This window comes from Diadema antillarum, unplaced genomic scaffold, assembly GCF_040938485.1.
Source record: "Diadema antillarum isolate AM-2024a unplaced genomic scaffold, OU_Dant_1.0 scf00000139, whole genome shotgun sequence".
In the NCBI taxonomy this organism is placed as follows: domain Eukaryota; kingdom Metazoa; phylum Echinodermata; class Echinoidea; order Diadematoida; family Diadematidae; genus Diadema; species Diadema antillarum.
In genome coordinates this window covers 1,456,648-1,484,017 of record NW_027271028.1, presented here as the reverse complement: position 1 = coordinate 1,484,017, position 27,370 = coordinate 1,456,648, and the positions used below count along the sequence as shown (strand labels likewise).

The following is a 27,370-nucleotide window of genomic DNA, read 5'->3' as shown; positions in this document are numbered from 1 at the left end:
TCATGAGTAAGATAGTGGGTGGAACAGATGGCTGTGAGGGGAGGTGGAGGCCATCGTAACGTGTCTGATTTTGGAAACCGTGCCAGAAAGGAAGTCATGGAAAGCAGCAATTTAGTCATGGAAAAGTCATGGAAAAGTCATGGAATTCTGTTTTCAAATTTCTGTGGGAACCCTGTTAACAAGGTCTTATCACCCCAGCGACGATATATCCCTTTTGCAAACATCACAATATTTTGCAAATTTGAAGAATAGTGTCTCCCAAGATGATATTCGAAATCTTACAGTAATACACCTCAGAGCTTTTTAAGAAAGAAATGTAAAACTAACTGCAATCCATTCAAGAACATGCTCCCCTTTTGTACCGAAAATAGTTGTTGGAATTTTTCTTTGGGTCCAAATAAATTCACTGGAAACTATAGTTTTTTTCCCCTTCATCTTGTAGAAGTTTTCAGTCATATAATTTTGAGGAAAGGTCTCAATTACCTACTTCTGCAATATAACAGCTTATGAAAGGAATCTAATTTCAGGGTTGCAAAAGGGACACACAAACTTTTTTTTGTGTGTGTGTAAAAGAGAAAAAAGTCAAATTATGAAATCAAGATATCACATGATTAACAAGTATTTTACCATTTTTTGTGGGTGGATGTTTCAGGAAGAGAAGGTGTCCTTCCTACACAATGAGAAAACGTTCAAGCCATCAGATAACATCATGGACCGCTGGATCCTTTCCTTCACCCAGTCCCTCACCAAGTATGTCCAGAAAGAGATGGCTGGTGAGTACTCAGTGAGCTCTCTTTGATTTCATGTCTCATGGTGATGTAGTGACGAGTCACCCGGTGAATGACTCCGATGGAGTGATTTCTCGGTTAGGACTTGAACCTACAATCTCCTGATTGCTGGTCAGGCGTCATATCCACTAGACTACCAAGCTTTCGCCCGATAACCCGTGATGCTTCTGATCCCCTGTCATGTAGCAGTTAAGTTGTTACAAGAAGAATGTGTTTTAGGGCATGATGTTAAATCAGTGTACCAAATAAGATGATATGTAGGTTTATTAAAGCTCTTGGTACTTTCAAGGCAAATGACATTCTGATCATTTGGATAGAAAAATTTGTCCTAGCTTTTGAATGTAACAAGACTTGTGAGGTATTTCTATCTGTGGTATGATAAATGTCTAATGAATGCTTAACATTTGTCATGTGGTAAGATTTAGAACTTTGAATCTGTATTGGGCAGACAGACCTTAAAGTGTTAGTTATACTTCTTGCTCAGATTGTGTTCTTTGCTACCTTTGGGTAGTAACTGTGAATTCAATATGCTCTCTTTATTTGACATAACGTGTTCATATATCCAAGTATTGCTACTAAATATGATTTCTTTAACCCCAATTACTGTATGGAATGATATTAATCTTTCCTCTTGCTGCCTTCTACCATGCCCAGCCTATCGCCTCTACACGGTGGCACCACGACTCGTGAAGTTTGTGGACATGCTGACCAACTGGTATGTGCGCTCAAACAGGAAGAGACTCAAGGTGAGATATCCCAGAATGCATCAGTCGTGGTAAATAAAAAAAAAAATGACTAATAGATTTCAGGAAGTGTTTATTTTAGTACTGTAAAAGTGAAAATTTTCACTGAGTGGAAATTTTCGCCCATTTCGCACAACTGAAAACTAGCATGAAAATAAAAGTGAAAACTCCCAGGCCCCCCCTCCAGATCTCGGCCGTTGACCGCGTGATCGCGACGAAAATTGGTACACACATTGCCTATGATGTAATCTGAAGTACCATGAAGTTCATTTTTTCAAAAATTATCATTTACACTAAATTATGCTAATTTATGCATAATGATGCATGAAATCAGACAATTTGGTATAAATCACTAAATAAAGCTCAAAACAGGCACATCTTTTGTGTAAATATTCTTTTTAGGGTCCTTAGCAAATGTAAGAGAAAAAAATTGCATAATCAGGAAAAAATTTCCTAAGTATTTTATTGTTTTTTGAATTTCTTATGTATTTCTTTGTTTTTCGACTTTATGCTTTCCATTGTTTTTTTGATGAAATTTGTCCGCGACATTGTTCCAAACAAGAAAATATGTTATTAATTGATTTTAATCAATAAAACCCCAAAATAATCATGCTTTTATGAAATTTGCCTGTAAACACAGTTTGCATTGAAATTGTACACGAATTCACGTTTTTGAGCAATTTTTGGTCTGACATGCACGTGCATATTTATGCGCAACTTCGGAACCGTGTGCCCGGGCATCGCAAATTTGGTGTCAAAAGATGCGGGAGACTCGAAAGAAAAAAGTCATGAAACGTCGCAGCGATAGCTTCTCGCGATAGTGATACGTCGCGCGAAATGTCGAGGGGGGGGGCCTCGGAGCCCCCCCCCCCCCCCCCCCCGGCCTAGTTAGGGTTAAGGGCATCATTTACCATTTGCAGAAGAAACAAAAACCCTGCATTAGTGCTTTAAAATAGTTCTAAAATGTGAGTTAGGGATAGAAACAACCACTGTAAAAATGTTAATCCGTATAATCGATGTTAAGTATTGTTAAATACACAAAATGTGAACAATAGTTATGATAAAAATGTTTCCATACTAAGCCGTCTACAGTTACGGTTTAATGAGAGAAATACTGATATCTCCTAATATTTTAGGCTTTATTGCAAAAATTTTATATGGTAGGATGTTTTGTGATACAAAAGACCTACACATACAATGTATGCATCAAATGTTATATATTGAATATTTGTTAAATCACTACTCCCAAAAGTAAACAAGACCTTTAATAGTACGCAGTGCAAGAGGAAACAAGGGGTGACTCCTCAAGACTGTGTTGAATTTGTCCTCCGCAGGGCGAGGGCGGAGCCAAAGACTGTCAGGACGCCCTCCAGGCGCTCTTTAGTGTCCTCTACTGCATGGTGCGAGTGATGGCGCCCTTCACACCGTTCCTGACGGAGCACATGTACCAGAACCTGCGGCACTTGGTGGACTCTGACTTGGCCGACGGGCAGGACACGAGGAGTGTGCACTACCTGATGCAGCCCAAGCCAAGGTTTGACCAAAGATCATACCACTCTTAGCCTATCAACCCTCGGGAGGGGAGGGGGGGGGGGGCACTAGGCAGATGATCCTTGCATCTCTGAAATGTGCTGCTCAAAACGAACAATTCTATCTGAAAAATAGAGGGCTCAAATGGAAAAGAATATTTTACTCTACCATATGACTGACTACATTGAATAATTAGAATGGCTCGACACAATGCCAAACCACAGAATTAGGCTTCTGAGACTTTAAATGGGTTAGGTGACATTCAGATTCCTACTTATCTCATCCAGCCTCATGTCAAAGTGTCTTGCAGTGACAGTGGGCGAGTTTAAATCTTTGTGGTATTGAGGCAGTTTCCCATTGTAGAAAGCACTGCTCTGAGTTGGTTAAGTGACCAACAAAACTTCATTGCAGTCCATTTCTGCATCTCATATTTCAGTATATGACAATAGATTCTTGTAGAACTATTGTCCCCCACCAAAAAAACAACAACAACAACAACAAAAAGCAAAGATCATCACATTATACGTCAAACCCAGCATTATTTATCATAATTTGACTGCATGTTGCTTGTACTTATATGTATTCATATTTGCTGGATATAAATGTCATTTAACTGGAAACCTGAACTTGAAGTTTGTTTCCCTTGGCTAGAAACGTATACCTGTCTGAATTTTTTCATGTGACTAAACTGTACTTTTCTGTACTTGTAAATATAGGAGAGTGATTTCTGTAAAGAATATGAAGAATTTGAACACAAAAACTGATAATAGAGAAAAATGAAATCTTTTAATTGATACAAGGTTTGTTACATAATGAGATTTTTTGAAGATACATGTATCATTAAATTTGTCACATTAATTGTAATTATTGTCTATGCTTTTCAGCAGCTTTAATCTCAAACATCTCAGTTAGATTAAAAGAGATATATTTGTTTTTGCATATAAACTCTTCATAAATATATACTCGTATATATTTCATATTGCTTTCTCATTGCAGGGATGACTTGATTGACGGCAAGATTGAAAGTGCAGTCGCCAACATGCAGACGGTCATCGAGCTGGCCCGCGTGCTGCGAGACCGCAACACCATCCCGACCAAGTACCCGCTGAAGGAGGTGGTGGTGGTGAACCCCAGCAAGGAGTGCCTGGATGATATCCGCTCCCTGGAGAAGTACATCATTGAGGTGAGGCTGGCTTCTGTCCTGGAGGTCTGGTCCATCTCTATACAATGGCTGCATAAATGTTAAAAATCTGGGCCCTGTTGCATGATAAAAAAGATGCATTCCAACATAAGCGAGGTATCAACTAATCAGAATCGAGAGTTCAAAGACTTACATTTGATTTTCTGATGTATGTGTGATATCAACTTCTATGCAATAGGGCCCTGGTTGCGCATTTAAAGCAACAAGTCTCCCGCGATTCAGTCGGGGGAATGTGTCTGTCCTTGCAGTAGTGTGGATTTTTATGTTTGCATGCCGATGGTTTTGCCTGGTATGATAATGATAGGAATGAAAAAGTGTTATTGTGCTTATTTCTTATTTATTTGCTGTGATTAACTTTTTTTATTTTCTTTTTAGCAAGAGATTACAAATCAGATAGTTGACATTTAAAACTGTTTCTTTAGACCCAAATTGTGATACTGTAAAAGTGGAAATTTTTGCCATGTTGAAATTTTCATGCATTCTGCACAACCAGCAGCTAGTGTGAACATATGTTTGCATGTCATACAGTTGTGTGTTTCTGTTGGTTGATGTCTTGATTCTGTGGAAATAAAAAACAAGCAATACTCATCTTATCCGGAAGAACACGAAAAATTACTCACACGAAAATTTCCACTTTTTACAGTAAATAATATCACATGACATCCACAGGAACTCAACGTGAGAAAGGTCACAACCTCTCAGGACAAGGCAAAGTACCGCGTGGAGCTCCACGCCGAGCCCGACCACATGATCCTGGGCAAGCGGCTGAAGGGTGACTTCAAGCGGGTGGCGGCCGCTATCCAGAAGCTCTCCGATGCCCAGCTGGAAGGCTTCTTAGCCAAAGGCGAGATCGAGGTCGAAGGTTACACCCTGGGCAAGGACGACCTGCGGCTCAGCTACACCATGGGGCAGTCGCCCACGGAAACTTCACAGTACCAGGCCCACTCGGACGGAAAGGTGAGGTCAAAAGGCAACTAGCATACCTCAGTGGTGTCACTAAGCTTGAAAAATGAACTTTTTTTGGTTGTGGTAATTAGTGTTGTATTCCCCTACCATACAGAAGCCATTAGTTTTGAGGAATTGTGAGTTTGTATAGTTTGTTAGCTCATACCTGTAGGATCAAAACATGTTTGCTATTGTCAGTCTCAGGAACAATATTTCATGTATGTTATCATTTTCTTACAGTATTATTACTTTATCAATCTTTTATATCTCCTTTTTACTTGAATGAGATGAAATTGATAATTTGACATATGTGAGTTCTAGTAACTTGACTGTCCTCTTTTCATCTATTGTATAACAAAAATATATATATATTTATTTCTCCAACTGTGACAGCCCAGTGCATCTTTCTCTTCTTTCTCCCATCATTTGGTCATCTCTAGATCCTGGTCCTCCTGGATGTGACTCCAGACCAGTCCATGTTGGATGAGGGGGTGGCGCGCGAGGTCGTCAACCGCATCCAGAAACTGAGGAAAAAGGTATCAGGCATAAACCATCGTCATCACTTCAAGTCCTCGGGGAAACTTTGCTCCAGAGATTACCATTGTGTCAAACAAAAATTAACTTATTTGGGAGAAAACAGGAACTTCAGTTTTCTAAAATGCTTTGCCAATTTAAGAATTACACTGTACAATTATTTCGGCAGTTAAAGATTAAATAACAATTCAGCAAAAAAAAAAAAATATATATATATGAACAACAACGACCTTGAATGAAAGAAGCTTTGCTCTACCTCATTAAACACTAACAATGAATCTTTAAATTGTTGGTTTAAAAGAAACAAAATAGCACCAAACCACAGAACTGTGTTCTCTTGGACTAGATGGCTTTTAAAGCTGTAATGTGTATGGTGCAATGTGTGTGCAGTTTTCTCCTGCTATAGGATCACTAAGTAGGTGCAAAGTTTATAGTGTGTGAGGCCCAGGGTAATGTGATCAACTTGTGTAGGATGATTTACATAATAAATGACAGCTTTTCAGGGCATTGTTGATATTATTGCCCCGAGGGTTCTTGACCTCATGTTATGAAATTGACATCCACGATTTCGACCAATCAGAATCGAGGATTCGTCAAATAAGATACTTACAAGATGTTACTTCAAGAAATAATCAGCTCTTTTTTCTTTCTTTTTTTGAAGGACTCGTGATGGATCCAGTCCATTGTAAAACAAAAGTTAGATAGAATTACATATGAGGCCTATTTGATATTGATGTGCACCCTTTTATCTTTGAGTGTTTGCATAATTTATTTGCAAATATTCACACATACTGGTTTGATCTGCTGTCTCTTCTTGTTCAACTCTGTGATAAAAAGAAAAGGGGGTGCAAGAGTTTACCACAAGCTATCCTTGAATTTTATTTATTACAGGCTCACCTGGTTCCAACAGATGAGATCACCATCTTCTACCAGGTGGACCCGCCCAGCGACCGCCTCACACAGATCATCCCCGCCCACGAGGAGTACATCTTCAGCACCATCAAGCAGCCACTCCTGCCCTTGCCAACACCCAATGGCACCGAAGAGATCATCAGGGAAACATTTCAGGTGAGTGTGGCTGCTCTCTCAGTATCTGCTTAATAGATTCTTTTTGTCCAGTTATCTTTTGTCATGTTTATGTTTTTTAATCATGCACATGCTAATCTCTCTATTTGATTTCATGTCCTGCCCTCTGTTTTTGATTTTTTTCTTTCTTGAATTCCCTTCATCCTTCACATATCAATGTGTGCCATTTAACTATCACTGTGCATCACTCATCAATCCTGCTATTTATTGAAAAATATGTATAGAGATGTATAGATAAGGAAGATAGATAGACAGACAGATGACTGATACATACGTAAGTACATACATACATACATACATACATACACATGTCATCAGCTCCAGCCCATATCCAAGCAGTGGGTTTATCAGTTTCTATCCTGTCTCCCCAGCTCATGTTTATGTCTAGTGTGACTTTAGAGTCCAAAGCTGGTGGTGAAAGACACCACATATACATATATACATACATTAATACATACGTACTTACATACATACATACATACATACATACATACATACATACATACATACATACAATACATGCATGAAGAGGAGAGAGTAAGAGATGCTATTTTAATCTTTGGATTTATTGAAAGCTCATCACTTTGTATGTAATTGGTAATCAATTTATCAATCTCTTTGTCTTTCTATTTCTGTACATATACAGTTTTGAATCACTTTTAATTGTGTATGTCATCCGTCCTGTGTCTGCCCACCAGTCAGTAAATCTTCACATTCATGAAATTATTTACTTTATTGTACGTTGATGTAGGGCAGTTTGTTAATCAGTTGCAATAAGTCAGTCAGTAAATCTATTCAGTTTCGTCAAACTGCACTCCCCACAAGTATTGATCTTACTTTTTTCTTTTCTTGTCCTCATCTTCAGCTCAAGGGTCCCAGTCTGGAACTGGTCATCGTCCGGGGTCATCACGGGTCCTCTGCCTCCTCGGCATCGCAGTCGGCAAAGGTGGTCGCCACGGGCAATGGTCCCACCCCCTTCTGCAAGTTCATCAATGTGGAGTTGTGCGACGCGAAGCCCGCCCTCGGAGCCAGGAGCACGCGCGGGACCGTCCTCCTGGAGAACCCTCCCGGTGATTTCTTGCTGACCGTCGATCAGCTGGTCAACCACGTCAGGGTCATTTTCGGCCTTCATGGGAAGGCCCTCGCTCTCTACCGGTCAAGGAATAAAAGCAACGGTGAGTTTCCCTCTCCTTGTTCTTTTCCAATTGTCAGTCGTAAATGGAAGAATCTACGATGCAAAGCAGTGTTTCTGAATCAATGGAGGAAAGTAAGGTTTCTCAAATATTGTAATTTTGCACAGATATCATCTTCAAAATATTTTGCTTCCCATGGTCATCTGGAAAATCTGTGTTAGTACTCTAGAATCTTGATGATTGTGGATTCTGTTTGTTTTCATTACTTTCATCCTAATCTTTGTCATCTTCTTATGGGGGAGGGGGGTAACTTCTTTTGTCTCGACTTCAACGCAGTCACAGAGGTTATGGGAAAACCTCATTTCTTGTGCGCCTGTGGATTCCATTTCCAATCTATAGACAGACAAGGTGCGAAGATCAGTTCCAGTTTGCAGTTGTTAAAAAAAGAAGAAAAGTAAGAGCTTTAATAAGTTGGAAATTGGGGATTCTGACAAAAACAGTAAGGGAATCAAATACTCTTTGCATATTCAAGAAAAGTCAGATGAGAGTTTCAATATTTCTGATATTATATAGATGATGACTGGCGGGGAAGGGAACATACCGAATGTTCCATCCGAAGGGTTTGAAATGCTATTGACGGAGGTTATAAGTCCCGAGGCGAAGTCGAGGGACTTATAGCCTCCCAAAATAGCATTTCTAACCCTGAGGGTGGAACGTTTGGTATATGTTCCCTACAACAAAAGTCATCATCTGTTATATCATATGGGTTAGTCAAATACCATCCTCTGTTATGGGTTGATATTATAGTTAAAGTAATCTGAGAAAACTTACCTTCAACTTGTCACAGAAACTTAGGTCTATGTTGAGCATGGAGAATTTCCAAAGTCTGAAGAACATGAACTTATACAATGTAGTTATGTACAGTACTTTGTGCGCAGACCGCTGGAACTACAGTGACCGGATAGTGTAATCTACTTGTAGAAAATTTTCACCTTACATCCATGAAAGTGGAGGTGCTGGTGGGAATCAATCTTGTTGGAGTTTATTTGGGATGTGTTCACTAGAGAAGTTGACGCAGCATACTCACGAATCTGCTGTGGCTGTGCTGGCGGTGAAGCTGGAACAATTTCCATAGTACCACTGCTTGTTGATGCCGATAGATTCCTGGCGCTACTCATGCTCGTAGATTTAGGCCTACTCTGGGCTAGTAGGGGTAGGACTGTGCTTGTTGAAGGACCAGAACCATGTTCTGATAATGACGTACTGGTACAGGCAGTATTGTACTGACATTGTTCTGAAATTGTGAAACTCATTCGTCATTTTTGTGCTTCTTGAATTCTGGAGTAATGTTTCAGACTAGATTCTGCCTTGTGACCAGAAACTGCCATAATATGACGTGCTTCAAAGCCTGCTGCGTCGAGAGTTGTGATAGTCGTTGCACGCAAACAGTGATTCGTGTATTTTGTAGAACAGTTTGCTTCAGTTGAAATTTTCACCATCATTGATCCCAGGGTGTTCTTGCCAACAGGCATATTGTCATACCACGGAGTTTGGCTATCAGGACTGAATTTAGCCTTTGGTCATTGCCACAAGAATGCGCATGAAGGATTAAGTCGTGACATGTAAGAATAGAATGACTTCACTGGGTAATCATCTGAAGCAGTCTCATACATTCTACCTGTTTGGCTTTCCTCACCGTCACCGCCAAACTCACCAGGATGATTTTCTGTTAATTTTTCTTTCTTCACATAGATGTAGGATCGGTTGGTTGAGTCTGTTGCAGTAGCAAAGTCGTCTTTCTTCATGTCTTGTAGGTTTTCGCGACCGCGATTACAGAAATGAAGCATGACTTCCACGAAAAGCTTTATTTTGAAGTCCTCTTGGTGTAGAAACATCCAAAGCTGAAGAGTTCTTAATTTTGATCATGTAGTCCTTTGTGATTAGCTCCTTGTGTTTGATAACTCCCTTTCCCTCACTTTTGAGCTTCTGCATCATCGCTTGGAACATGTCGTTAGCAGGTTTGAAAATAGTACTGTTCGTGATATCAATTGATTTCAAAGTGGCGCATCAAACCATACCTTATTGATATGGTATGCTTAGCATAAAGGTCCCCAATGGCTTGCCGTACCTCAGCGTAGAAAATATGGAGAAAATGACATAGTTCAGCGGGGCACTTCTGTTCGACATCAGCGATTGAAATATTCCTTTCCGTGCAGTAATGTCGTAAAACATTCACTGCGTGTTTTGTGACATCCTTCGTGTCCTTTTCTGAAATGATACTGTAGAGTTCGTTGTCGGAAAACAAAGGAAATCTTGCATTTTGCGCAGAATTTTCCGTGGAATCTATGTTCGCAACGTCAACCACCAGCACAACGCACTCGCTCGCTCGTGCAGAGCCAAATTCACTGTGTGCAGGTCTTTCAAATCACACTTTCGTACGCGTTACAATAATCGGTCATCTGCTTTTTCACATTGTATGGAATAGGCAAATTTATCCTATCGATTGCGTGAAAAATATGATCGTTCAATCGTTATTGTTTGCCATTTGTTACGTGAAAATGTTTTCCTATGGGAGAACATTACAAAAATGTTCTGCCCATGGGTGAACATAACCAATGTGCCTCCATCACGTGACTGTGTTTAGCCAATCACTAACCCGGTATTTGACTAAGCCATTTAATATTATTCTTTGTCCTCCGTTTGATTCCACAGAGCTCAACGCCAAGTCTGTCAAGTCTCTGATGTCGCTGAATGGCAGCACGCTGTATGCCTACGTCAGTTGATGAGGGCAGCAAACACCTTTAGTAGAGAATTTGCAAATCTTTCCTTTTATCTGCATCGTCCTCTCTCTCTCTCTCTTCTCTCTCTCCTCTCTCTATCTATCTCTGTCTAGTGCGTAGCTCAATGTAAGTCAGAACGTAAGGTGTATGTGATACGTGTTAGTGTGTGTCTGTGCATCCAAAAATTCTACAAGATTTGCCTCCTCTTTGTCGACCTGGAAACCATGGAAATGAAGCATTGGCATTTGCTAGGAGGGATGTACTGTAAAACCAGAAATGTTCTCGTGCATAAAACTTTTTCAAATTTTGCAAGTTCTTGTCTACACATGGTATTAAATGCCAGTGGCAATTCACGAATGTTTCATACCGCAAAGAAGGCTGTTGGCTCCAATTCACAAAAGTTTCAGGCCGCGATTGTTTCTAGTTTTACAGTATGGCCCAGTGCAAGTCTCTTGGGGGGACATTGGTTGGTGGGGTCAACCTTTCTGTGTGTAAATTTAGGCACTGGTAGCTGGTAAATGACTGAGGTAAAAAACAAGATTCCATGTTGGATCTACACCATGTGCATCTTTTCCTTGGCGTAGATTTAATACAGCCAGTATTATTTTGTGAATGAGGTGATTTGCATATGAAGGAACGAAGACGGTTTATTGTAACAGTGTCGGCTTGAGATTCTTTTTGTGTCATTGTGAAGTAAGCACAATCCAGAGAAACCTTGTTGAAAGCGAATGAGAAATTTCTACGATAACTTTCAGTGTAGATGATGAAAAAGAAAAATCCCTGTTATAACAAAGTGTGATATAGTGAGAACCCTCATCCAAGTAGGTGGAATAGGCAGATAGCCTCATATGACGACAATGCTGGCGCAAGTACTGATATCAAATTACAAATATAGAGAGCACTTAACATCTAGCAGTAAAGAAGAAAAATGAAAATGAAAAATCCACCACGCACCCACTCAAAGTCATGTCAACCCATGTAAGACGTATTACTCTCCAAAGGTACCACGCTATCGTGCTTTAATACATGTTTACGGTAAAATCATATGCGTTGATCTTTGCCAGAAACAATAAATCATTTTCCAGGCATAAGTTAACCATCTGTTTTCACCATTGCTGTTGTCTCAGTGAATGCTGAGCATTCTAAATTTGTGTTGTTCGTGCCTGTATATAGATTAAGTTTGGTACCGTAAAAGTCTTGTGTCTAACAGCGAGATAAACCCACTGCTAACTCCTGAATGCCATACTACAGGCCACAATGACATGTAACAGCTTTCTGTGGCACAGGCTTGTCTGTCCTGAAGATTTGCCCGGTTACCTTGGTCACGATTTCTCTCATATTTGCCGAAAGTGAGATTTGATTTTTCGATGCAGCAAAGTTTGACGACTGCATCTTCCCCATTGTCTGCACTTTGGTATTACAGCAGGAGAGTGGTGCTGGTTCTCATGCAACCTGCCAACAAGTATTCAAAGTTAAAAAAAAAGAAAGAAAGAAAGAAAGAGGTATGGTTTCTTGAAATGAGGTACAGACTATGTGTACTGCCATAGGATGAGTGGCAGATGATATACATGTATTCTTCATTGGGACTGCCCCGATCTTTGAAATGTCTGTGTGTTGTGACGATAGTGAGAGCACTGGTTTCTTACTGATGGTGTGAGCTTTGTTGCTGCTACAGTGGAGTTTCCTGCTTGTTAACTTTCAGTGCAAGACAAAAGCTTCTGTTACCTTGTGTTTTGATCAAGAACATGATGCCTTTGTGTCCTTGGATACCGTCAAACATGTGGAGAGAGTACCCCATCCAAATGACGCAAACCAAACTGAAACTAGACCAAAGTGAAACCGCCCTCCTCGATCCATCCTCTACTAGGGGAGGAAAGTCTCACATACATTGTACTCTCTTTTCCTCTCTCAAAGCGTGTTTCCCATCAGCTCAACCACAAGGTCATTAGCGATCTCACGTGACGATAACTATACCTTGGAATTATTTCAGTGTCACTGGTAGCTTGGTTTATGATCTACCTAGGAAAGAATGCACCGTTTTCCCTGTGAAGTATTATCAGCCGAATAGAGTCAGAATTCATAAGTAAACCTAACTAAGATTTACTGGTAATGAAGTGTTTTCTCCTTGTGATATCTTATAGTAGGAGATGAAAGCCTTACTTTCATTTTACTCTCTCTTCCCTGCAAAATGCCTCTCAGAAAGATCTCACGTGATGATAGAACCCTACAGTGGTTTCGGTTTCACTCCAACTTGTGTTATGACCGACCTTAGAGATGATTTCCTTTAACCCCTGTGAAGTGCATCGCATAACCACAAGTCATGTATCAACCTTGTTTCCAATGTCAAATTCTACAAGTGTGGCATGTTCACTGTATGTTATACACACAATGATCACAAAATAAGTGCTGTGCTTGTTATTCCCATGACAACATAGTAACGTATAGCAGGGGTTTTACTCTATATCAGTGCAATTTGTGCTCTGTCTTTGCGGAAATGCTGACTGACAGTCCACAAAGGTATATGCGGCAAAATAATTTGCTGGTAATACACTGACCTGGTCAACCAAGTATATATTTATTAGATCAGTGCAGAAGAGTATGACTTTTCCCTTCCTTTTCCACCTTACACGTTACTAGTAGCTGATCATTTGCCTCCTAGGTAATTGATGTAATTATGATTTAATTATGGCTTGCCAGAGTTTTTATTCCCGGAATCATACATCAATTTCAATTCCATAAATAGGAGTGCAGTTCGAATATGCTTCATATGTGGGTGGCCAGCCATACTGTATATCAATTTATTGAGACCCCAAATCTTCATTTAGTGAGCATTAGCTTGATAGGGGGCTCCCCATGGGTGGATGGAATACAATATTCACCTGGGTTATGATTGGAGTGCGAGGTATAGGTAGTGGACTGCGCCTGATTGTCTATACTGTGATGCGTGTTTCGGGCGTAAGGGGGTGCGTAGTGAGGTAATTGGCATTACACTGTGTGTAATTTGCGACTGATTAAGTTAAAATGTCAGGGACCATTGTGGACATTTTGACAATTATGGAAATTATGAGATGGTTGCACAGTAAGTTCTTGTCATTTGCCACTACCACTCTGAATTTGCACAAATGAGGACACAGTGGAATGTGTGCTTGTGTAATATGTATAGCAAATTGAGGTCTCAGGCTTTCGTATGATTTTGTCACACTTTGAGTGATCCCAGGAAATGGGTTTCTTTCTTTCTTTCTTTCCATCATGAATAGTATCTGTCTGCATTTGAATATGCACTTTCCACAAGTCATATTTGTTAAAGTGTACACCGAAAGGTCAACATTTGTATAACTCTTTCAGTTAACAACATTAACAACGAAACTGGTATTAATATATTAAGTACTACCAAATTTGTTTTACAGTTCTAGAAATGTTGCTATCAATTATATTTTGTTTCTTTACTGTAACAGAAAGGTGGTGGAATTTTCCAACATTATATTTTGTTGAGTATGTATCAGATGGTGTGTTTGCTTTTATTTTGCTTCTGAATAAACAAGAGTTATGTTACGACGTAACTGCCGATGGCCTCGTACAAATTTATCCTCAGTTGTAATTTGTCAAGTTGTGACCTGTTGTGTGAATGTCAATATGATATGATTTGAATTATCTGCTTGCTTCAAGAATATGAAAGAAAATGCTGTTCTTCTTCTGGCACAATTTGCCGGGTTGAAACCGTATGCTGACTATTGCTGTCAAATGCAATGCGCCATACAAGGCAAGAGACTTTCTTAAAAACTTACTGTGAAGCAAAAGTACATGAGAACCTCGTTATAATGAGCTGTCTGGGACTAGTAAAATTTCCTCATTATATGTGCTATCAGGGATCACCCCCCCCCCCCCCCCCTGTAAATACCAAAAAATCCACACCCAAAGCATAGCAGCTCAAAAAAAAAAGCAAAGCAAAAAGGGGGGGGGGGGGCAAGTACTTAACCGACACTTTATTACTGTCTGGTGTGAGCAGTTACTTTAAAGTGGGATGGACTAAAAAGAGCAGTCCGAGTCATGTAAACACTGGGAGTCAACAGCACATTGAAGTGCAACATTGTGCAGGAGTCGTGAGCAGTTGGGTGCACATGTGTGATTGTTTGATAACAACTTGAGTGTGGCCTAAACACTTATCCTCCCTTCCTTTGCCTTTCACTTGCTGACAACATGATGTCACCACTATGGCCACTGCAAAGGAAAGACATAAACGAGTGAAATCAGTTATCTGTCCCATTCCCCCCCCCCCAAAAAAAAAACAACAACAACAAGAACAAACAAACCTGCATTTGCACTTACCTATGACCCAATGTTCGTACAAAGGCAAAAGTAATTCAGCGGTACATTTTCCTGATGTGGGATCCAGAGAAGATGTGTGTGTGTGTGTGTGTGTGTGTGTGTGTGTGTGTGTGTGTGCGTGCGTGCGTGTGTGTGTGTGTGCATGTGTGTGTGTGTGCGTGTGTGTGTGTGTGTTTGTGTTTGTGTGGTTTAAAATGTATAAACAGATAAGAATGTTATAAAAAAGATAAATACAGTGTATGTCGGCAAAGTATGTACACCTTAGAATGTTCGGAATGTTTCCAATAACCAAATTCTTCGGCATCGGTAAGTTTGCCCGTTTCTACATTAAAGGGAATGCTACCCAAATACATATATGGATTTTGGGAATATGCATGGTGTTGTTATAATTAGAAGCTCGTCAGTGAAGTTTAAGAAAATCAGACCATCTGTTCAAAAGTTCAGAACAATATAAAAGACACTCTTACAAAATGTAGAGAGAATTCCACAAAATTTAATATTTTATGAAAAGTATGCATTCCCTCGACTTGTTAGTGATGTATGTTAAGAGTATATCATTTCCCTGCTTTCTGAAAGAGATGAGTCAAGTGCTCTTTGATTATCCTGGAAAAACGACAAAATATAGAATTCTCTTTATATTTTCTCAATATTATTGTCCTGCAAAGACATCTCAAATTGTTGTAGTCCTCTCGTCCAGCGTTTTCGGCAATGAAAGTATTCTAAAAAAATCATAACTTTTGAATGGATTGTCCTATTTTCCTCAAACTTCACTTATGTGTTTTACTTCATATTACTGCATTCAGTCAATTTACATATATATTTGGGTAAGATTTCCCTTAAACCTCTTTTTTCTTCAGGACAGTGATGTGCAACACTACGTTTGTTTGTTTTTTGTTTGTCTGTGCATTTGTTTTTGTTTTTGTTTGTTTTGTTTATTTGTTTGGGTTTTGTGGGGTTTTTTTTTTCGCAAATTGGCACTCAACGTGCATTAGGGGCTAAAAGACCTTACAGAAATAATGTCTGAAAAGCTGGAGAGTAGTATATACATGTACCCGTTCGCACCTCGTGGAGCAGTGGAGCTGTGGAGCGGTGGAGCTCCACAGCTAATGAATATTAATGAGCTCATGAATAGTAATGATCATGAATATGTATGAATATGTATTTATGTAAATGTACATGCATTATGTATGAGTGTGAGATATAATAGTCTGTGAATGGGTGTGGCAATAGCAATAATGAATTGTGGAGCAGTGGAGCTCTATGACCTAGCATATCATATTAGTGAGCTTAATTTATGAATATGTATGATTATGCAATTATGTTAACATTGTATAAACTATGCATACGCGGTGGAGCTATGGAGTTGTGGAGTTGTGGAGCGGGAGTGACTCTCTTGCAACATGGCTAGTGTGGAGTGTATGTTGTGGAGTCTATGATTTTTGCACGTATACAGTTGATGCGAATATAATTATGCAAATGCGTATAACAGTAAGGTGCGAAGAAATGAACATTATCAATAATAAATTGTGGAGCTGTGGAGCTTCAAGATGACCTAACGTATGAATATTAATGAGCTTAACAATTAATATGTATGATTATGTATTTATGTAAATACACATGAATTATGTATAAGCTGTGGAGCTATGGAGCTGTGGAGCTGTGGAGGTGTGGAGAGTGACTCTTTGCAACTGATGGTATGCCTGGTGTGGAGTGTTACTTTGTTGTGGAGTCGTATGATTTTACACGATGATATGAAAGGGTAAATTAAATCAGCATCATATGTAAAGATTAAATGTATGACACAGATACGTTTAGCTTGTGAATGGGCGTGACAGTAACGCAAGTGGGCTTAAGTACATTTCATACTACTGTGGAGCTGTGGAGACTTACCTTTTTTTTTTGCAACGGATTGTATGGCTTACAGTGTGGAGTGCATATTGTGGAGTCTAGTTTTTTTTGTTTTTTTGTTTTTTTTTTGCTATTTTTTTTTGTGTGTGTTTGTTTGTTTGTTTGTTTTTTCTGGCACGATGATACGAAAGGTTGATACAAAGTAAATGCGAATGCATATACCGGTAACGTATGAAGGATTAAGCATCATCTATAGTGAATTGTAGTAGTGGAGCTCCAAGACGACTAATATATGAATACTGATAAGCTTTATTCATAAATATGTAAATATATAAATTATGTTTGGGCTAAGGGGCTGTGGAGCTGTGGAGCTCTGGAGCTATGGAGCTGTGAAGGGGTCTCTTTTTTTTCCAATTGATTGTATGGCTGGTGTTGAGTGTATGTTGTGGAGTCGTATGATCTTGAGCGATGATACGAAAGGTTGATATGAATATAGCTATGCAAATTCGTAGGATAAGGATAAGTCATCACCAAAAGCGAATTATGGAGCAGCGGAGCTCCAACAAGATGACCTAGCATATGAATATTAATGTATGCAAATACGTATCAATAATGTATGATTGTAAGATTAAGCACGCTCAGGTGAGACTTGTGGAGCTGTGGAGAGCGAGCCTCTTGAAATGATTTCTATGGTTATTGCGAAGTTAGGTTGTAGAGTCGTTTGCTTGCACAATAATACATACAGAAAATTTCATATCATTACCGGTATTCGTGTAAATGTGTAAACACGACGTAGGATCATAAGTCGTGAAGCAGTGAAGTTCCAAGATGATGCAAAATGTATGAATATTCATGAGTTGACATCGCATGAACTTGAGGGTTTATGTGGAGTTTATGGTGTGATGGGGCTGTGCACGTTTATATATGATGCAAGATTTTATATGAATTTGCATGACGTAATCTCATGGTGTGAATAAATGACATCAAAGGTGAGAATGGATTAGGATAGCAATATTCCTTTTTTCGTCGTTTCATCGTTTTATCGTTTCATCATTTCATCGTTTCATCTATTATTTCATCGTTTCATCATTTCATCGTTTCATCATTTCATCGTTTCATCATTTCATCATTTCATCATTTCATCATTTCATCGTTTCATCATTTCATCGTTTCATCATTTCATCGTTTCATCATTCATCATTTCATCGTGTAATCATTTTGTCATTTCATCATTTCGTTAGTTCATCACGTTCATCATTTTATCGTACTAAATTGTGAAAGAGATTTAAGTCAGTTTTCTACACAATGTTGGAAAAGCAAACATGTTGAAACACAAACTTGTATATAGTGTTTACAAGTGTGAAGTAACAGATAGTGTTTTGAACAATAATTGCGGAGTCGTATGTTTACCCGATAATACGGAAATGTGATATCATTGAAGGTATATTCATGTTTAAATGTGTACACACGATTTTCGCAAGATAACGATCGAGTACCCACTGAGCAGTGGAGTTCCATCATGGTGGATGACGCATGAAAGAGTGCTCATAGATGCGACTGTGACATGTGGGTTCTTTATCATGGTCACGACATCGTACATTGACCCAATGAGGTCTATATGCATGGTGTGATCAATAACTTATCTTTTTCTTAATATAACGAATAGGGGTTCAAACAACTCGAAGTCTTTCAAATATATTCGTGAAAGAATACGCGGAAAAAAAATTACAAGAAAAAAAATGAGTGATTGATGTAATCGATGTTTTGATATTTCCCATGTTCATGATACAATTTCTTTCTTTTGTTTCACTCTAATTACAAGTCGCACCTAGCTTCAATAGTTTACAAAAAATGTATCTTTTAATATCGTGTTATGTATAGTTGAACTTGATGAACAAAAAAGATATTTCACAACAACATTTTGACATCGTATTGTTTTCTCTCATGCATAACAAGCTGGTACTTGTATCTTGTACAATTTTCTCTCTCCCTCTCTTGTTGTCTTTCTTTCTCTCTCTCTCTCTCTCTCTCTCTCAAAAAAAAAAAGAAATCCGCAAACCACATGGTCATTAACATGCAATCATGTTTCGAGACGTAAGCATATCAGACGTTACACAATGATATTGAAGACGTAAAAATTATTTGTTAATTTTGTTTAAGAATGTGTTGTACAAATTTAAATTTGTTTTCGGTTTCGTTAAAGTTCAGCATGTTGAATAAACAACAACAACAACAACAGAAGTCGCACACTAGTACATAGATTTAAACAAAATGGCTAAATGACGAATATGAGTACATTCTTGCCTTTAGAGGAACACGATTGAATTTTACTCTCTTAATCGTCCATACACGCATAATGTACACAGCTACGCAAGGAGAAAAAAACACATTTAGTCTTTCGGTATTATACACACTTAAAGGCTTTTTAACAAAAAAAAAGAGTTAGTACAAACTATTTACACATTGAATAGTAGAAATGTTGAAATGAAGAATATTGATAAATAAGTAACATATTACGATGTCAATATTAATTTTGTCACAAATACAACTTAGAGAACCGTTAATCAAGAAAATGAACATTCGCTGACCATATGGCGTATATATTCGCTATATATACAACCGTCGAAGCTATGTATACTATAGCTAAAGAACCTCCAAGGGAAAAGAAATACGCAAAACATAGTCATGAAATGGTAACACAAGAATATTAGTCTGGTTTTGCGCAGCATTATCGACTATTAAAAGAGAGACCCTGACCATGAACCGACAAACAGATTTCACCTGTTGAGACTCGTCTGCATGAGTCATAACTCTTACGTAAGAATGACCGATTGCGGAATTCCCCAGTCTAATGACGTCATTGATAATTTAAGTATCGCTGGCGGGTGATTAGCAATAGCTTGTGTTATGCGGGCATAATATTCTTTGACAAAGAATGTATAGTGAATTAAGTATGTGCAGTAGACCAAAAGTCAGAAACAATCGCGTTCAACGGACTTGTTTTGTTTTGTATTGTTTTTCATCTTGTCATTTTCTAGTTTTGTTCTGTTGTTGTTGTTTTCGCTGTTGAGACTGTGATTCTGCACGTAATTTAGTGCTGTGGAATAAAACGATATTTCATCACATCGAATGGAAAGCAAACGACAAAAGCGATTGATATCCTACAGAGACATCCAAAAATTTTAAGGTATACTCGTTCAAGTTTAAATATAAACTCATAACATTTGCCCACTTTCCGTCAAGGACTTTCAGTGAACACAATGTCAAATGAAGTATAGTCCATTGTGTTCAATCGAAATGAGGTTTAACACAGTCTTCTTTTACAATGGAATCACCTTTTTCGTATTTTTTTAGGCTAAATATACCCCCTCTGTTTCCACGTCTATATAGCATGATAGAAATTACAATGTACGTACTTACGTATTTTGAAATATCCCAATGATAATCTGTAACATTGCGTAGAAATAAAAGAACAGTAAAAGCAATTCTCATTTCAGAATTATATTCTACATAATTCAAATCAAATTGTTATACATGACCAAATGACTATACACAAAATAGGAAGTGTTCGTTAACACGATGATACGGACACGAATAGGAGTCACGAAATGGCGTAACATATACATGTATACAGATATACTAGTCTGGTTTTGCGCATCAGCATCGAGTAGATCAGAAGCGAGGCCGTGACTGTGAACCGACAAACAGATTTCACCTTTTGGGACTTGTCTCTACGAGTCATGTCTCTTGCGTAATACGAACGCACAATGGCGAAATGCCCTGGTCCAATGACGTCATTGTTAATTTAAGTGTAATTGGCGGGTGATTTAAATGAGCGCAATTGGACTTCGAGCTCAGACAGGCGCTAATCTTTTACGGCGTACACAATAAACCACCTCTCGTCTCTCGTCTTAGCGAGACTCTCCAGACTTTCAAGTTAGGCCTACCCATGTATACTATCTTTTGGAGTTAAGATGGAAAGTTCGATAAAATATACCTGTGAGCTGTGCAGCGCAAAGTTTTCAGCTAGGAGAAATCTCAGGCGTCATCATCGCATACATCATCAGGATCAGCAAGTATTACACGCATGTAAGGTGTGTGGTCAGACTTTCAAACGAATCGACAGCTTGAAGCGCCATGAGAAATCCCGGCACCATCATCAAAATATCCAAGGACAGGAGGATAAAACGACGGCCGGAGCTAGGAAATACATTTGCCTAACGTGTAATGCAGAGTTTTCAGTGAGGAGAAATTTAACCCGTCATCATCGCACATTTCATCAGGATCAGCGAGTTTTGTATGTTTGCAATACGTGTGGGAAGGCGTTTGGTCGACCCGACAGTTTAAGACGACATGAGAAGACACAACATCTTTCCAAATGTCATTCGGATGAGGAAAGTCAACGATTGGTTTGTTCAGAATGTAATGCACATTTTACCACGATCAGAGATCTCGAAGATCATAAGAAAACTCATTATCCAAAAGAAACTTATCTCTGTCACACTTGCGGACGAGTATACAATGAATGCAAAAAATTTGTGAAACACATTAAAAGTCATGGGAAACAATCTTCATCAACACCAACGTGTAAGCGGAAGTCTCCACGAGAGAATCAGTCAACAAGGCGAAAGAAGCATAAGTATTCTTATTTGAATTTTCTGCTTGAATTAATTCTTCATTATCTCATATTTAAGGTTTCAGTAAAGATTTAGTGTTTATCAATGAAATTACCTTTATCTCCGTTAATGATGCACTCTCGAGAACTCTCTCTCTCTCTCTCTCCCTCATCCTGTTTAACAAGTGAATAGATAACTTAAATTGGAGGGGACATCTTTTTAGCAGTCGCCTCCATTTCCGACTCTTTATTTGTCATGATCTATTCAGTTACATTTTTGTCCATGCATTTCTTCATCTAGTATTATCATTTTCTTCTATCATTATTATTTTCCTGTAGAAGCGCTCAATAAGAAATAGTTATTATTATCATTATCATTATTATTGTCTCATTGTAAACAAATGACATGCATTTAAATCTCATTCTGAGATGTAAAAGTCACGTTGTACTTTATTTCGTTTATATGCAATTGTCATATTGTATACTTTCATCGATCGGAAATGAAATAAAATAAAATAACTGAATAATAAATGCGTATTTTTTTTGTAATTAGATTATCAATTGATTGTAAGTAGTTTTCATTTGAATGTTATAATGATGAATGTCAATATAATCACCGACTCTACAGTCTCTTAGGCACGAATTAAGACCATTGTTTGTTCGTTTGTTTCTAGCACGGTGCCCTCAGTCTGACCAACAGTCCGACCTCAGTACAGATATCAAGCTGCCCCCGCACGTGGACCCGGAGGGATGTGTCGCCAGAATGTACAAGGAACACTGGTACAATATTAAGGACAGGCAATCACAAGGACGAGTACATAGATGGTACAATTTTCACCTCCTATCACAAATCACGCTTCGTTTGAAGGTTTCATTAACACATTCATTCACGAAGATGTTCTTGAATATGCCAGGTCCCTGCGCCCAAATTCCAAATGGGTGGTTCAACATATCACGAACGTCACATTCTACGTATTTTCCCTCATTGATCATCCCATCGGTAGGGGAATGGAGCTCCCACTGTACGTGCTAGATAACAAAGCGATCGTATCATTGGTCAAGAACCGAATGACTGGTAAAACGTACGACGACAATTTGTGCCTCTTTCGATGTATTGCTCTTCTTCGTGGTTGCAGTTCAAAATGTCTGGAAACAACAACGAAAGAATTGTTAAAGAGTTACAAACCAAATGAAGAAATAAACAAATTCCCAGGTGTTAAACTCAGCGAACTGAGTGACATCGAAGAATTCTTTCAAATTAATATAATTGTTTATCAGTTAGTGCCTGTAGGTGATGAATCAATAGGTGGAGATTGTGGAAAGGAAGTCAACGATGTCTGTACCCCTACTGTTAGTTCGACTGAAACTGAAAAAGATTTATTCAGCAGTGAACAGACAGTGGCTGCTACACTCATTCGTCGAGGTCTGGATAAGTTTGCCGAGACACTGTACGTTAATCTTCACGACAGTCACTTCAGTTATATCATTGACATCGAGAGGTATTGCCGTAACTATCAATGTAGACAATGCAACAAATTGTGGAAATCTCGAAAATCACTTCACCGACATGAAAAACTCTGCAGCGCAACAGCCACCAAACACGTTTTTCCTAAGGGGCTTGCAACATTTCACAACTCAGCCACAATATGGGAGGAACTAGAGGCTGAGGGAATTTTCGTAGAGGGAAGTAGGAGATTTTTCCCATATTTTGCTACATTTGACATTGAGAGCTATCTTGAAAAATCTAATGAAAGTGAATGCAAATCTGATGGTAGCCTACAGTATACATCTCGACACATACCTTTGAGTGTTAGCGTGAACTCAAATGTACCAGGTTACAACGAGGCTTATTGCATGGTGTCGGATGGAAATCCCCAGACATTAATCGACACTATGGTGGCGTACTTACTAGAAGTCAGCCAACGATCTTTCCAACTTCTGGAACCACTTTATCAAGACGTCCTGGACAAGATTGACGTCAAAGCTGAGGAGATACGAAGTAGATTCTTGACTGATGGGGAAATATCTCCTGTACCCAAATACTTAACGAGACTGCGACAAAAATTCTTAAACTATTTACAAGAGTTGCCAGTTGTCGGATTTAACTCGGGTAAATACGACATTAATGTCATCAAGGAGTTTCTATACCCAACCCTTCTCGAAAAGGATCCTATCAACTACCTAGTAAAGAGAAACCACAATCACATGGCTATCAAAACTCAGCACCTACAATTCGTCGACATTTTGAACTTTCTTGCCCCAGGATTCTCTTTAGCTTCATTCATGAAGGCCTATGGATGCAAGGAAACAAAGGGGTATTTTCCGTACGAATGGGTAGACTCTCTCGCTAAGTTGAATGAACCACAACTTCCACCCATAGAAGCATTTAATGACACCCTTCATCGCACTGCATTGACCCCTGAACAATACAAGCAATGTCAGCGTGAGTGGAAAGACAACCAGATGTCCACTTTCCGTGACTACCTCGTCTGGTATAATAATCGCGATGTAACCCCATTCATTGAGGCTGTAGAAAAGATGCGTGCTTTCTACGAGCATAGAGGTATTGATTTATTTAAGGACGGGATTTCTGTTCCGGGACTTACCATGAAATATCTGATGAAATGTAGTCCCGACGCACATTTCGGTTTGTTCTCAGAGAAGGATAAAGACCTATTCTACACTTTTCGCGAAAATTTAGTCGGGGGTCCATCGATTATTTTTCACCGCCATCATGAAAAGAACGTGACGAAGATTCGGGGAGTTAAAACGTGTCAGAAAGTGGTTGGCTTTGACGCGAACGCTCTGTATCTATGGGCAATCATGCAGGACATGCCTACTGGACACTATGTGAGACGAAGAGCGGAAAACAATTTCAAACCGGAGAGCAGACATCCTATTGCGCAAGAATGGCTCCAGTATGAAAGTTTTAGAAGAGACATTAAAATCCGACACAATGGCAATCACTCCGAAAAAAGAATCGGCCCTCTCCAATTCCCCGTAGATGGCTTCTGCGCGGAGACTAATCAGGTCTTTGAATTCAATGGGTGCTATTTCCACGGGCATTCTTGTCATCTGACCAAAGGGGAAACACTAAACAAAAGACTGGGGAAACCTATGGAAGAATTACGTCAAAAGACTGAGGAGAAAAAGAAATACATTCAACAAATGGGATATCAGTACATTTCCATTTGGGAATGTGAATATCGAGATATGCGCAAGCACGACTCTACTCTCAGTGCGTTTCTCTCAGAACATTTTCCCCAAACCAAGCTTCGCCATGGAGCGTCACAAGCACAACTTCTCTCCGCTATACAGGAAGGACACCTCTTTGGGTTTGTTGTATGCGACATACACGTGCCAGACAAGTTTAAAGACTATTTCTCAGAGATGTGCCCTATCTTTAAGAATACAAACATATCGCGGGAGGATATCGGAGATGTAATGCGGAACTACGCAGAAAAACATGGCATTATGCAGACACCTCGACGTAGCCTCATTGGAAGTATGTTCGGGAAGAACATTTTGTTGTATACCCCTCTTCTTCGTTGGTACCTTGAACACGGTCTCATTGTTACCAACATCTCACAATTTGTAGAATACAAACCAAATGCTTGCTTTGAAACATTTGGGGAAGCTGTGTCAGACGCACGTCGTGCGGGGGATAGCGATCCGTGCAAGAGCATCATTGCTGATACAATGAAGCTGATCGGAAACTCCTCCTACGGGAAGACAATTACAAACAAGGAAAAACATCGCAATGTGAATGTGTGCGATGAAAATAAGGCACAAAAACAAGTCAATAGCACTCTGTTTCGGGATCTCAATCCTATCGGAAAAGACTGCTATGAAGTGGACATGGCCAAACAAAAAATCAAAATGGATCTTCCGGTTCAAATTGGACACGCCGTGTACCAAATGGCAAAACTTCGAATGTTGCAGTTTTATTATGATTTCCTCGTGAAGTATGTTGATCCTTCTGATTTTCAGATGTGTGAAATGGATACGGATTCTGCGTATATCGCCATCTCTTCGAAAGATTTTGAGGATGTGATAAAACCGAACATGAAAGAGCAATACGAAGAAGACAAAGGCAACTGGTTTCCTCGAAATGACTGTGTGGAAAATGCTATGTATGATAAACGAACTCCGGGTTTGTTCAAAGTGGAATGGGAGGGTGACGGAATAGTTGCTCTTTGTAGCAAGACGTACTACTGTTTTGGCCCAACAGACAAATTCAGTTGCAAAGGCGTCAGTAAGAGACAAAATGACATCAACAAAAACACTTACCTAGAGGTTCTCCATTCAAGAGTGTCGGGCGGTGGAACCAATTTAGGATTTCGTGTTGTGAACAATGGTGTCTCTACATACTCGCAAACAAGAAATGCCTTCACTTATTTCTATCCAAAGCGTAAAATCTTGGATGACAACATCTCCACGACGTATTTAGATATCTGAGTAAAAAAACACGCAGTATCATCAGTCATTGCATACAATTATTTTCCATTCATACGTTTTCCACCCGGTAGTCTAACGAGAGAAAAAAAAATGATACAGATGCCTTCATTGTACACTCAGTTATGATATCATTATGAATGTAATACTGCAAAGATTGTTGTAATTTTCATGCAAAATACTGTTTGCATCTCAAAATATCATAATTTTGGCTTTTTTGTATCTACGGTTGAAGCGAGTTACTAGAGAATGTCTGTTTACCTGTATATGTTTATTGCTAGTCTAGTTGTTATTCATTGTACATATAAATCTTGCACAGTATCAGATTACATACACCGCGGAATGAGCGTATAGTCATCAACATGTTAAAAATGTTTGAATTTGAAGGGGCATTCGAGACGTTATTCATAATTTTACATCATGTAGTACATAAATCAACAGCTCCATGTATAACTTCTGGACTTTATTGTGGCCTTTGAGCAGGAGAGAAACCAATAATCTTAAAATCTTAAAGAAATTACAATGAACAGTGTTGATATCATAGGAGCCTCACATATTTCAGAAATGTAGCAGTGTAATTCCAGTACCGCTTGCTTAACAAGTTCTTAAGTGTAGAATCTATACATGCCTTCTTCTTTTCTTCTGCTTCCTTGAGCCCCAAGTCATGTATTCTTATGGTGAGGCTGTCATATCATCGTCTTTGTACATTGTCATTTGTTGTAAATTTTGAAAACAATATTATTCTTCATCCCAGTCACTATAAATTTTGAAACTCTGTACTCAGTATAACTGATTTATAGTTGTTCAAATGTAAAACTCAGAAAATCTTTCGGAGGTCTCCTTTGATTTAGATTTAGATGCTTGGTACAATGCACGTTATTGTATGAACGTACACATCATGAATATGGATTGACAAACATTTAGGTAGTGGTTTGAATTTTGTCGAAAAAAAAAAACACACCCAACAACAACAACACATGGGTTTCATTTTATTTGATATGGTGCTGTGTGACAATGATACTGAGCTTTGCAATAGAGATATTTATAATTCCGTGTTATCAATTCAGTGTATATCCACGTTAGTTGCATAAACTTATGTACACAGCAGGGCGTTGCATAATATGCATATAATTTATGTTTGATTTTCTCAACTGTTTAATACGGAGCACGTGTGTAAGAAATTGGCCTTATCTTTTTTCTAAGATTTTTTTTTATTTCACTTGGATTCGACTAGATTTCGCAAGTAATATTGTTGGTAGGGTCTAAATCATGTAACAAACTACTCAGCAGCTTGCTTCATTGTCTATTGTGTAAACTGAAAGTCCTCGATTGGAAGTGGGCAAATATTGAGTTTATATCTAAATTCAAACGCAGACCTTAGTTGGT

At 38.9% G+C, this 27,370-nt stretch overlaps 1 protein-coding gene across 1 annotated transcript in view; it reads left to right on the top strand.

Annotated features, from left to right (window-relative positions):
- Positions 1–11,047, top strand: part of LOC139721130 (isoleucine--tRNA ligase, cytoplasmic-like) — a 33,117-nt gene extending 22,070 nt beyond the window's left edge. Inside the window, exons 16-24 of the mRNA XM_071632460.1 lie at positions 653–773; positions 1,443–1,534; positions 2,866–3,065; positions 4,058–4,244; positions 4,932–5,219; positions 5,648–5,743; positions 6,633–6,809; positions 7,693–8,002; positions 10,673–11,047. Coding sequence (XP_071488561.1) covers positions 653–773; positions 1,443–1,534; positions 2,866–3,065; positions 4,058–4,244; positions 4,932–5,219; positions 5,648–5,743; positions 6,633–6,809; positions 7,693–8,002; positions 10,673–10,743 — 1,542 coding nt within the window. The 3' untranslated portion in view covers positions 10,744–11,047. The remainder of the gene's footprint in view (positions 1–652; positions 774–1,442; positions 1,535–2,865; positions 3,066–4,057; positions 4,245–4,931; positions 5,220–5,647; positions 5,744–6,632; positions 6,810–7,692; positions 8,003–10,672) is intronic.
- The last annotated feature ends 16,323 nt before the right edge of the window (positions 11,048–27,370 follow it).